The 12,909-nt window shown below is 39.1% G+C and overlaps 1 protein-coding gene across 1 annotated transcript in view; it reads right to left on the bottom strand.

Moving 5' to 3' along the window:
- LOC146468608 (transient receptor potential cation channel subfamily A member 1-like) overlaps positions 1–10,485 on the bottom strand; it is a 32,940-nt gene extending 22,455 nt beyond the window's left edge. Inside the window, exons 1-9 of the mRNA XM_085124286.1 lie at positions 10,343–10,485; positions 6,962–7,192; positions 6,312–6,405; positions 5,110–5,285; positions 4,480–4,587; positions 4,090–4,198; positions 3,840–3,934; positions 2,427–2,474; positions 887–1,072 (exon numbers count right to left, since the gene is read on the bottom strand). Of these exons, the coding sequence (XP_084980412.1) occupies positions 887–1,072; positions 2,427–2,474; positions 3,840–3,934; positions 4,090–4,198; positions 4,480–4,587; positions 5,110–5,285; positions 6,312–6,405; positions 6,962–7,147 (1,002 nt within the window). The 5' untranslated portion in view covers positions 7,148–7,192; positions 10,343–10,485. The remainder of the gene's footprint in view (positions 1–886; positions 1,073–2,426; positions 2,475–3,839; positions 3,935–4,089; positions 4,199–4,479; positions 4,588–5,109; positions 5,286–6,311; positions 6,406–6,961; positions 7,193–10,342) is intronic.
- Between the last annotated feature and the right edge of the window lie 2,424 nt (positions 10,486–12,909).

The following is a 12,909-nucleotide window of genomic DNA, read 5'->3' as shown; positions in this document are numbered from 1 at the left end:
CTGCCCCCTCCCTCCCTTCCCCTCCCCCAAAAAGGCATTTGTGTTCGCAAACGGGACATCATTTGGGACACATTATCGTCTCTAGAGTCCCGGCGGTTTATTGTTTCTCTCACCAAAACATCGTGGGCATTGTGAACGAGGACGGGGGAATTCAACTGGTACTCCAGTTCTGGAAAAATATCCACACAGCCCCATACATAATTTTACAGGTACTACTGTCATACTCATGCCCTCTTCTAAAAACGACGAGCGTGAATAGAGTGTGAGCCGCAAAATGAATACATAATTAACGTATGAGAATGTGTGGAAATATTGCACGAAGCCTTGTCGAGAAAAACTTGTTGCAGACTTGTTAAGAAAATCTCTGGTCTACAATAAGACTTACTGTCCTTTGAATGAAGATTGAATTGAATTAAGGACGGTGCCTACTAATATCGAAGTATTTTTGTGCGGCTTATGACTATGCGGGAAAAGCAGATCTTAGCAAGGCCTATTGGAATCCAAAACGAAAATTGGGGGTAGCCACGCATTTTTCAGAGATAATTAAGCAAATAACATCTCTAAAAAGCGCCAAAATATGAAGCAATGTATAGGGTTTTTTCCTAAATTGAAGCTTAATTATCTCTGAAAAATGCATGGTTACCCCCAATTTTCTTTCGAGATACCAAAAGCGTTTGCTAAGTTCTGCTTTCTCCGCATAGTTTTAAACCGCGCAAAAATATTCCTGTATTAGCAGGCACCACCCATAGGAAACCCGAGTTTCTCGAGATGCGCAGAACGTATGCGCAGTAACAATAGCAGGCACCGTCCTTAACTACTGCAAATTATGTGATCGAATAAACTTTTAGTCAAATCAGGAAGTTTTGTCGCAATCCTTTAAACTCACCTTTTCGAGAAGAAACTCGACAACATCTGCATGGTTTTTAGCGGCGGCCAGGTGAAGTGGAGTCTTGCCTTTGAAGTCAACAAGGGTTATTCTACAGATCGCGGGGTCTTTACTGACCAGGTATTCCACTATCGGCATCGATCCCAGCTCACAAGCCATATGAAACGCTGTTACCTTGTCGCGTCTCTGTGTTGTTAACGGTATAAAATATTCGTTAATAACGAAAAAAAGGCCTGGGCCTTCGCACGTGCACATGGCGGAGGTTGGCAAGGACAAGCGTGCGCGCAACAAACTCATGCCTACGTGCAAGCGCTCAAAAAGTCGTGTTACGCAATTTAAATGTACATTTTTTGCACTAGTTTTGTTTTCATTTTCTTTTCCTTTTTTGCGTTTTTGAAATGGATTTTCTTTTTTAAAGTTACGTCAGTTTAGAGCGGTTTTCAATCGAGTGTCGAAAGTGATTTCTCGTTTGCTTTGGTTTTGCATAACTACGCTTTCTGATTGGTTAACAAAAATTGCGTCACTTTCTTAACCAACGAGAAGCAAAACCAAAACCAATCGTGTTTTTGGCCGCACGCGTTTTCCCGCGCTTGGCACCAGTTACATGTATTTATTCGAATTCTGATTGGCTCGTTGTGTTGTTTGCACCTGTTGTGATTGGCCAGAGATATTACTTTGGTTTTGGTTTTACGATACTCAATTGGAAACCGCTCTAAGAAATTTTACATTTATATGATTGGGAAAAGTGCCATTTTTTCTTTGCAGTAACTAAAACCCGACATACATCAGTTAGACCGTTTGTGATCTTTGACGTTTGGGGAGAATGCCTTATCATTCAGTTAAAAGTTCCGTTTTCAAATATACCGTATTTACTCGAATAAGCGCCGCCCCCGAATAAGCGCCTCCCTCGATTAAGCGCCGCACATGGAGCGGAATGGTTAATAAGCGCCGCCCTCGAATAAGCGCCGCAGCTCCGGTGCGGCGCATATTTGAGTATTTCGATAAGATGATAAAAATACACTGTGATCGCTGCAATGTGGTTCAAGCCAGCAATGGGAATTTATTTTCATCAATAGTGATGTTTTTCAGTTCGAAGTGAGTATATCTTAATGCTCTCTCGTTCAGTTCTCTCTTCAAAATGTTTGCGTTCTTCAGTTCTTGCGTGAAGGCTGTAAACTTCGCCGGTACGACAAGCCCAACCTCCCTCTTTCTCTTCCCTGTAACTGTTGCAGTAAGGAGATTGTCAGCGTTTGCTTGTACAATCAAAATGTTTTGGCTTTGTGGTATGAACCTTTTAATAAGCGCCGCCCTCAAGTAAGCGCCGCCCTCGAATAAGCGCCGCACAGGAGAAACGAAAAATTAAATAAGCGCCGCGGCGCTTATTTGAGTAAATACGGTAAGCGATCGAAAGCATATTCTCCTGCGCTCATAGTCCGTGTGGACGAGCCTCTTCCAAGTGCATATACTATTTTATCGTTTTGTATTCAAAATTGGAGAATTTTTATGTTTAAAATGATAAAGAGAACTTAGTACGTCTTACCCTGGGTTGACGTATTCGAACTCCATATTCAATACAAAGTTCAATCGCCTGAAAATAGAAAACACAAGAAGTTACTTACTCTCTAAAACCAGAACGCCTACTAATGCAGTAAATTAGGTCCTCGAATAAACGGCAACATTGCTAATTGAAGGAAGTTGTTTTGAATTTCTAGGTTTTTTCTAAATGTTTTTCTGTTCGCACGCACAGGCAAATTTGTTGCGGCTCATATTTTGTTTTCAAGAAGCAAAAAAAAATTGAGGCTTCTTTTTGCGGAACAATACGTTTCGAGAACTTGTTCTCGCCACTACACAGTTCTCTCTTTCTGGCTTCTGGGAATACTCTTACTCGTACAAGAATCTAAAGGTCTGTAAAGGGCGATTTACACAGTGCGACTTCGTCGCATGCGACAAGATTACAACAGGCCTACGACACGAATTGTTTCGTGTAAATCAAACCTACAACTCGCTTACGACTGTTGTGTACGTCACAAAAAAAATGTCGTAGGTTTTTATAGTCTGAAATGTCAGCCGTCTCCTCCCTCTAACCCGCCCCCTGCAGACTAAGGTTTTAAAATCCTACGACAATCGTAGGTATAGGCAATGTTGAGTGACGAGAGTTGTGTGCGATGTTTTGCATGACGCGAGCAGCGCGCTCTCTAGAAATCGCATGCGACAGTCGTAAGCAAAAGCTATACCGTCTAAATCGTATTTAAAGGGGAAGTATCATGGGGTTTTTGATATCTTTTGTTAAAAATGATGAAATAAGACCTTCAATCACCTGCCAAATAATTTTAGAATGACGAGAGGAACGAAATCAACTCAATTCTTGAAAGAAACAACTTGTGATCTGTTCTAACGCACTTTGGAAACAAAAATGCGAGAACTTGAAAAACATTAGCCTGATATTTTTCAAGGTTTAATCGAAACTGGCCTACCCTGTCTCTGGCCAGAGGCACTAATCGACAGTTTTATTGTACTGGGGTGATAATTTTTAACAAACTTGACAATTATTTTGTTGTTTCTACTAACAGTCAAACATTTTTGGGCTCGAAATGACAGCAAATTTTTGTGATACTCCCCTTTAACAATAAACAAGAGAAGAACACCCGAGAAGGACACCCCCACGTACGCACCTTCTGTAAGGTTATTTCAGGTGGCCAGTAGCCCTATTATTTGGTTACATTGTATATGTGTTTTGTAGACTCTGGAATAAATAAAGTCTGTTGTTGTTGTTGTTCTCCTTCCAAGTGATTAAAGAACATTTGTTAATCTGCATGCATTGTCACAGAAAATTTGTTCGAGTGCATGGAGATTTATTCTACCGTTTATCCGTTTGTTTGTTTATTTGAATGCTTCAATTTTGCTTCAGTCTGTTGGCTGTTTCCTTAAACTGATAGGATTAATTCAACCTTACCGCAAGAACGCCACTGTTCACCGCTAAATGGAGGAGACTGTTGCCATCAACATCGACGTCATATAGGAAGTCATTAACTGTCCCTTGCCCTTGGGCTGAAATAAACAAAAGATTTTACTATTTTACCTCATTACGATGATAATTACGATATGCGCTATTGAAAATTTATATTGATAATTGCGAAATAGAAATTAATAAATTTATTATTATTATTTTATTTTTAATGAGACATTTGACAATGATTACACACCGTGTTCAAGCAGGAATGTCGCTGAGGTTTTAGCACCTCTCTCCATGGCGTGACTCAGTGGTGTCATTCCATCATCATCTAAACTTTTTGTGTTTCCTGAATTTTCGATCTAAATTGCAGGAAAAATCGTCACACAAGCAGTATATCGAGTAGCCTCCTAGCCAGACGTTCTTGGCTCGTCTAGTCACGAACTCCACTTTTCGTGGCGAGGAGTTCGTGACGTCACAACACGCACTCCACTGTTCGTGGTGACGAGTGCGTGACGTCACGTCACGAACTCCACTGTTCGTGACGAGGATTGCGTGACTTGACGAGCCAAAGAAATTCTGCGTAGGAAGCTATATATTGAATATTACGTTACCTACACACGTATGGCAAAACTGCACTTACCAGTATTTTACAAATCTTTTCATTGTCCATTTCAGCAGCAAGATGTAGGGGCGTGCACGAGTTACGGCTTAGAGCGTTTGCATCTCCGCAGCCCTTCTGGAGTAGAGTCTGCAAAAACAAGGCCACGTGTTCACTTGTTACCGATGCCACTTAAAAAGTGCAATTATGTTTAATCCTAAACTTTTATCAATAGTAGCTTCTCCTATCTAATCCAATTCAATCAAAAGCTTTGGAAAGGGAACGAATAAGTCGCATTGGCCATAATCTCGTACCCAGGTTTGGTCACTGTAGATTTGGAAATATGCATTAAAAACCAGTAATTAACTGTGTTTGCAAGGACCACCGCGACAAAATAAAAGTACCAGATCCTCTTGTGAAGGATCTAATCAACAAAAAACTGATTGTAGAACAAATAATCTAAAAAAAAGAGCAACGTTGATTTCACGGTCAGGGAAGTAAGAATATGACCGTGGGAGATCTGGGTATGAGATTACTTGGGCCACAAACGGTCCCGGTACCGGAAATCAAAATGATTTCTGTGCCAGTAAGGCAACCAGGAAACGAAAATACCCTTCATTATCATACGAAAACGAGAATGATTTTATCTGTGTAAATGACCACCATACTCACCAGTACCAGTCTCTCACTGCCAACATGAATGGACGTGTGCAGAGGAGTATCACCTGCGTCATCACTTATGGTGACGTCAGCACCATTTTCTAGAAGTTTGTCAACAATCCTGTACTGTTTTGAGAGGATGGCTGTATGTAGAGGAGTTTTACCCGACTTATCTTTATTGTTAACACCTGGAAAATGAAATACGCCGAGACAGTGTTAGAAAAAAAGAATGCTGGAGGATTACAAAGACGCACGTACACTTATCAAGCTTGAAGCGTTTGGGAGTGTGGGTATTTTTTTTTTCTCTTCTTTATGTTAAAATTAAAACATGCAGTTTATAATTTACAGTAATGAAAAAAAAAGGCGAAGTGGCAGTAAAAACCCGCTAGTTACAACCTGAATTTTAAGAACCTGTTAGGCTAAAATTTCTAATTTAGACACCCTTTTGATAAGAACCTGTTGAGCCTTAAATCTAAATCAGGCTCTTATTCTATAAAATTTATTTTTAAGACTTGGAATTTATAACTAAGATAAAATAAGCTCTAAGGCATAGGAAAAGGCCAACATTTCATAAAACATGAAAAATAGTATATCTGTGTTTTGATAGCAATGAAGAAGACATAATTTACAGTGCACACATTATGGCACTACTATACGCATTAGACAGTACCACTAGATTCTTCCATGCAGCCACTATACTATTTTGTTATCAAGAAAATAAGAACCTGTTTAAGACCCCATATAGCCTACATTTCTGTCACGCACCATATATATAAGAACCTGTTGAGGCTAACTTGGACAAATACAGGTTCTTACTCGAAGGTTTTCATTGTATAGTTATACTTATCATATACCCTTTTGAATTAGATGACCTTTTTTTTCCTAAGATGAAAATGAAAGCATAACACAAGAGAGGAAACGAAGAAACACGAAGTTTTTAATATAGATGTTACAAAGGTCGGTGTGGCAGTTATTAATACTGAGCAAAATAATACTGGTAAAGCTGCCATTTTATCAGTTTTCTAGTTGTTTTTTTGCGAATAGATATGGGAATATCATTCCAGTAGAAGTATCCAATAATTGTGGATATATCTAAGATCCGCTCGAGAGAAGAAAAGCGAGATCCAACCTATGTCGACAATGTGCTCAATTCTTTATGTTGCAGCAGGCGCCCATGAATCTAGTTACAGAAAAAAGAAACAATTGCTTCGTACTTGTGCCCTTGGTTAAGAGTTTTTCTACTTCCTCCACTTCTCCATTTAATATCAGCTGATGAAGCTTGGTTGACTTTTGGCCTGTGAACTCTCCCTGAAAAATCAACAACATAATAAAACTTCACTAAACGTTCACTTCTCAAAGCGCTCCCCAAGCAAAATAAAATCACAAACTTGCTGGTTGAAAATTGACAGCTGGCGAATGAAAACACTGCAAAACTAGATTACCAGAACGGTGTTAGCTAAGAATGCTAACGACGCGCGCCTTCAACTTCTCTGTTCCGCGCATTCATATGCCAGGTGTGTCAACAGCCCATTACTGCGAAACGTGCTCGCTAGTTTTATAAATTTGTGCAACAGCTATTTTACAATTGCAAGTAGAGTTATATTTGGAAAAGCTTTTCCCGCTTTTCATCCGTGCTACTACACTTCCAGTGAATGCTGAAACCAACAATATTTCTAAAAAGCTTTAAAAAACAAAACAATGTACGGAATTTGCTTCCAAATTGAAGCTTGATTATCTCTGAAAAAAGCAAAGTTACAAAGTCAAAAGGAGGCAACATCCTAAACAAAAGAGATTTGTTTCCAATTTGAAGACTGAATTGCAGTTTACCAAGTCCCAAGGACACCATTGAGGTTCTCTAAAATACCTTTACGCTCCCTCCTTGTGTTCCGTCATCAGAGGACATTGACACCTTACTAACGGCACGTGATCTTTTCCTTTCAGGGGCCTCAGCTCCATTGTTGACGAGTACAAGAGGGACTTCATCAGCATGATTACCTGTCTCATTACCGGTAACTTGTAGAAAAACATCGGTGTTATCGGAATCACTCATTTTAGTAGTAATTTACAGAAGCGCGCTTTAGAAGCGTTTCAAACCCTGAGGAGAAAAACAAATTAAGCTTCGTAAGAGACAACGCGGACCTGAATACGCACCTAGTGCGTTTCGACTTGCGTTAGAATAACGAATTTACACTGAAATTTAGTGCCGTTTATAGACCCCGACCGTAGCTGGACGGCTTTGATTCGATCGCCATGCGTATTAACACTTTCTTCTAGACATTAATATAGATTTCACTGTAGGACGTGTAGTATCCATATACCCCGGCGAGTCCTTCAAATTCCTTAGTTTACTGGATGTAATTCGCCATTCCGTTCATGGTCATAATTCTCGTCTGTCATAATCCACCGGTCTTGTTTTGCTCACGTCCAGAAAATCGCGGGTGAAGGAAATTCACCTCTCATGCAGTGTATTTCAAATGCTATGGACCCACTTTATGGTCGAATTGTAAACCTTGGCATTATATTGTCTGATGATCATGAGCGAATCATGTCGCTTGAATCATAACCGTGGAATCTTGTTTGATAGGTCTGAATTTGTATATAACACTACAAAATAGGCAGTAATGCTTAATCCATTTATATGACGCAAAGAGAAGAGGTGATGTAAAAACTAGAACGTGTTGGGCTTGCAACCGGAGGCCGGATCCAAAAGGATAAATTTACCGAACTCAGATATATGGCCCACCCCTAAGAGGAAATAAATCTCAAAGACAAATGCTTATGGTATTTTTACCCATCCTATGCCACTGATAACTGTAAAACTGCAGGCGAATTCTTGACAAATGATTTACAGCTCTGACCCATACTACTTTTCGGTCTCGTCTCGTAGGCTTGATATCGAGGTTTTAAAATCAGACAACGAAAAGATAGAAAAAAGACAGAAAAAGATACTTTTATTTCACCTTTATTTAATTGATCCCATTCACCATTATTAACTATACGATGAATGTTTTGTGGGCAATTAATCAAGTTTGCAAGATTTATTTTTCTTCTTGAAAACCGAACAAATTTTAACACTTTTTCAAAACTCCCTTAAAACGACTTGAGTAGCATCTGTCACGTTTACATACTCAGAGAGCTTCATTCGGTTACCGTGCTGACTGTACAAAATTGTCGAAGCTTCCAGGGCATATGGAAAAAACAAAACAAAACCGACAACGCAGTTCCTCATATGCTCTAGAACTTGCAACCGTTGTTGTTTTTTAACCAAGCATGAAACCTCTTAAGGATGACATTGTCTACCTGCTTTTGTTTCAAACAAAGATTTATTCAGCATATATTTCGTTTTCTTTTCGAGCTGCAATCCACGTAATTGCGAGTGCAAGGAAGCCACCGACAAAACACTCCCGCCAAGTTCAAAACTTTACTCTTTTCTAGCAAACTCGCTTTGATTTGTTCTGGATTATTCAGTTCAAGCACTTTATCATGACCTCTGGCTCGAGAGATTACGAAAGCATTGCCCGTGTTATTGACAGTAAATAAATTACTTTACTTCTACTTTCTATTGTGAAAGCATACTAATGTCTGTGTATGTAGTGGTTACATTCTGTCTCTTTATCAAAGTTTTTCGAATAAAAGGTGAATCTTCAAACGAATCGGTTATAAAATGGCGAAATGGCGAAGCATCCTTTCAAATGTGTATGTAAGTGTTCATTTTACAGCGCGCACGCAAATTTCACGCTTTCCTAGTTTTCGCGTGCATCGGATAATCTAGATAGTTTAGAGGTTGGAGAACAGATTTTCAGTAAGAAAGAACAACACAAAGAGAATTTTATTCGCAATTTTTTAAGTCTCTACTAATGATCTGTTTTTCATTTACGAAGCACAAGAGTAAGTACGAGAGAATTAAAGCAAAATCGCAAATTTAAGATCAAATCTCGGTTCTTCTTCTTGGCCCAAGGGTTGCCGCGTACGTATATTAGCGATTTTTTTTCTTTTTCATGACGGAATTCTCTTTTACTTAACTTTTGTGATTTGTATCTCTGGTGAAAATCCAGACACAAAAGTGAAAGATAAAAAGATAAAATGGAATTCAGTGGATCATTGATTTCAAATACCTTCCCAGCAGAGTCACGGTAATAAAACGTTCCGCCGAATAACTTATCAGACAATATACCTCATTCCGAACTGATCATGCTGTGAGTGGAAAAGAGGTCTTTAGCAGGTGAATATCGCAGCGGTGTTGCCACAGAATCGAGGCTAAATACATCAAGAACTGTTAGGAAGGCGCTTTGAGAATCAAATGTCTCCATCATCATATGTTGGTCAGGGTTTAAAAGTTACTGCATGACTGAAATTACTGACGCATTCTTTTGGAACACGTTTCTGAAACTCAAAGTATTTAGTCTTAAATCTCGAAGATAGATATGTGTCTATCTTGGATTCGCTTTGATGAATGACTAACGCTCGCAACGTCAGCTAGCTCTTGAATCTCTTTAGAATGGCCAATTTACCTTTAGTTATCAACTCTGTTGATAAATCAAACATTCGTTTCTACTTCCCACCGACACAGCCCCACAGTTCCTTTAGAAACTATAAACCCCGCGTTATTAATTTGTTATCAAAATGAAAAGCTTATCAATAGTCATGCATGGTCTCAGTTGTGCCGCGAATATCATCTCACAATTGCAAGAGTTGCACGGCAATCATGAACTTCAGGATATTCAAGGTTACTATTTATAGTTCCTTGCTCCATTATCTTGGTAAATACGTAATGACACTCAGTAAACAAACTGAAAAATCATGGCTAGTGGCTTCTTCATCGAAGTTTAAACTGACTAAGCAAGAGAGATCGGCGAAGACAGATGATGTAACTAATGCAATCTGCAAAAACATTACTCCGAGTTCACGTTTTTACAAGGTTTGATTAATCTTAAGAACAGTAACAATCATAAATTAAAGCTTTAGCTCATCTGCTTCAGAACTCGATTGCAAGACCGTTTGAAGCCATAGTAGACATTTTCTGACCAAACCAGTTTAAGTTGCAATAATGCATGTGAAAATCATAATTCAGTGCGGTTAACCGGTGCGTTGCTTATACAAGGTATACTAACTAAAAGTATATGTGTTGCATGTTCATGATCAACCACAACAACAAATGAAACAAACATATGTTTCACGCTAACAAAAGGCCGGGCACTAGTTTCTAAGATAGTTTACCTGACTCTAGGCCGGCCGATTAACGTACCTTGTTGAAAAGCGCCGAAAAACGTTTTCTCCGACAGAGTGCTTTTGGCTTTGAAATCTTTCCGCTGGATTCAAGCTTGTGAAGTTCGCGGCAATCAATTTACTTTAAGTTTATTTAAGTCGTGAATGCTGAACCGTAGGAAGGAAATACGTACTGGAGAGGCTTTTGTTATGATAAATAGTGAGTAAAACCAACTGGATGACGTGAATCGATTAATCAATTTGAAATCGTAAATGTTCTATGTATCGCTTGAGTAAACAGAACAAACATGTAGGAATGGATGGACTCTATCAGAGATATAACTAAACAGAACAGAAAAGAAATTGTGTGAAAAAAATGTTGCAGGTTAGTTTTTAATTTGCGGATAGTTTGGAATGAAAGCTTTCGGAACAATGGTTTAAGTCAACCGTATTTTGCCAAGAGCTTAGTGAACCACAAATAAACCTGGTGGAAGTCTTATCCATGACCATCCCCTCACCCCTTTAAATTTCACAGATCGGTCATCAGAGAAGGATTTAACCATTGAGTAACATGTGCAACAAAAGAAGACCCCCGCCAATTCTAAAGTGGTAAGGAACTTGCGGTTATACTTTACACAACACTAGCTCACGTTTTCAAACGTGCAAACCGCAGGTACGGCTCAATCCAGTTTATCAGGCGTGAAAAAAGGTCTCACGGAAACACGAAATACAGTAAGCGACCACCCAAAATGCCAAGATATAGCGGTCGCTCACGGGAAGTGGTCGCTTACAAGATGTCTAACCAGAGGGCTCTCTTCTAGGAACAGGTCTCAGGACACATCTACCTATTCGAAGATAATTTATTGCGCGCATTTTCCTAGTTACAATACGAGCAGTGCTAGGTTGTCACTAACTGGATCCTCGTAAACTCTGAGTAGCGTAGTACATACAGCGAACATGGAGATCAGATCATGTATCAAGTAGTCGCGGTCGCTTTCGAGAGGTTCCAACTATAGGGCTTTGACTGAGAAAAACTTGGTGTTTTCGATAGATGGTCGACCATGGTCGCTTATGGTGTTTATGGGAGATGGTCGCTAACGAGAGGTGGTTGCACATGGAGTTCGACTGTATAATAAGATTCCGAAGTTAATTTCATAAGGTTTGCCTTCTATAAGCTTACGAAGTTAGAAAGATGACCAATTAAGCTGGCAGTTTGGGTCGACTTTTCGGATCCTTCACTATTTATGGCTAACAATGAAAATCGATCGCCTTTCGACTTGTTGCATGTTTTTATACACTCGACTTGCGTCAAAATAATCTTCAAAACAAAGTCCTTGTCGACTTCTATACACCACCAGTTAATTGTATCGAAACTTCTTGGGTTGTATCGAATGGAATTAATGTTTGTATCCAAACGACTTGAATTTGTATCGAAACGGCCGTAAACCGCCGGTTTTATCGTCAAAATCAATGGCCGCCGGGATACATAATTATGATACTGTGTGAGTTAATTAGTTCTTTGATTATTCCTTGTTTTCATAAATTTTACCCTGGAGGCAAACTTTCCCAGGCCGTTTAATCAGGCTGTTAAAGCATGTTGACAATGATAAAACAATTTAATTATTCTGTCTTGTTTGCTTGCTCGCCCTTTCAAAGAGCAATAAAAATTTTTCTTGTGTGGTAAGCTCTCAAAGAAGGAATGCTCGGCCATGGAGTTATTGTGAAGGGAACTATAAAAAAGATTTTTTGAGTAGAAGTTCATTACGATAACACTGAAGCTTTCTGTTTCGCTCTAGTGCAATGAAACCGTTTAATAATTTTCATTTGAGGTCTTTTGAAGAGCGAAATAAAACACTGATCACTCAGTGAAGAGTACTAGTCTCGAGTAAGTTTTAAATACTAAGTTCGTCAAGGAATCCTTTCCCTGACTGCGAGTTGAAGTTCTTTTGAACCACGTACTGTATGTAGGGCAACAACTTTGGATTAATTAAGTTTATAATTACATCCTTCTATCAGCATGAAACGTTTTCAATCAGTGTGTTTATTCCTACAGTTCATTCGGCTCTTCATTCAATTGTGACTTCGTTCAGGTTGTAAAAAAAAAAGAGCATGAAAACTGAACAAATAGTCTTTGGGTAGTGTTAAAATCTTCTGCATACCTTTACTGCCAAACAGATGCATGCCGTAAGGACATGTTGTTGAAGTACTTTCTTTTGGTGCTGTTTATTATGCTGTAAAAGGTGGTGGAAATTTTTCGATCCTCAGTTTAACATTTACTTTTTAGTCTTCTTAAAAGAAGGTTAAGGGTTGTCATGATTGGTGAGCCCGCCAGTGAAAGCTCAGTAGCTTTCATTTGAATGGTAACACTTTAGGCTTTCATCCACAGACTCAAACGTTAGAACCACCTCCGGTACAGCATAATAACATTAATGTTAAAGGATCGAAAGATTTCAACCACCTTTTACAGCATAATAAACAGCACCAAAAGAAAGTACTGCGCAGTAGCTTTCATTTGAATGGTCACACTTTAGGATTTCATCCACAGACTCAAACGTTAGAACCACTTTGTACAGCATAATAACAGAGCACTAAAGCGGAAAACCATGC

Source organism: Pavona decussata, unplaced genomic scaffold (assembly GCF_977016875.1).
Source record: "Pavona decussata unplaced genomic scaffold, jaPavDecu1.1 SCAFFOLD_130, whole genome shotgun sequence".
Taxonomy (NCBI): Eukaryota; Metazoa; Cnidaria; class Anthozoa; order Scleractinia; family Agariciidae; genus Pavona; species Pavona decussata.
Note: the sequence above shows the minus strand (reverse complement) of the source record. Positions and strands in the feature narration are given on the sequence as shown.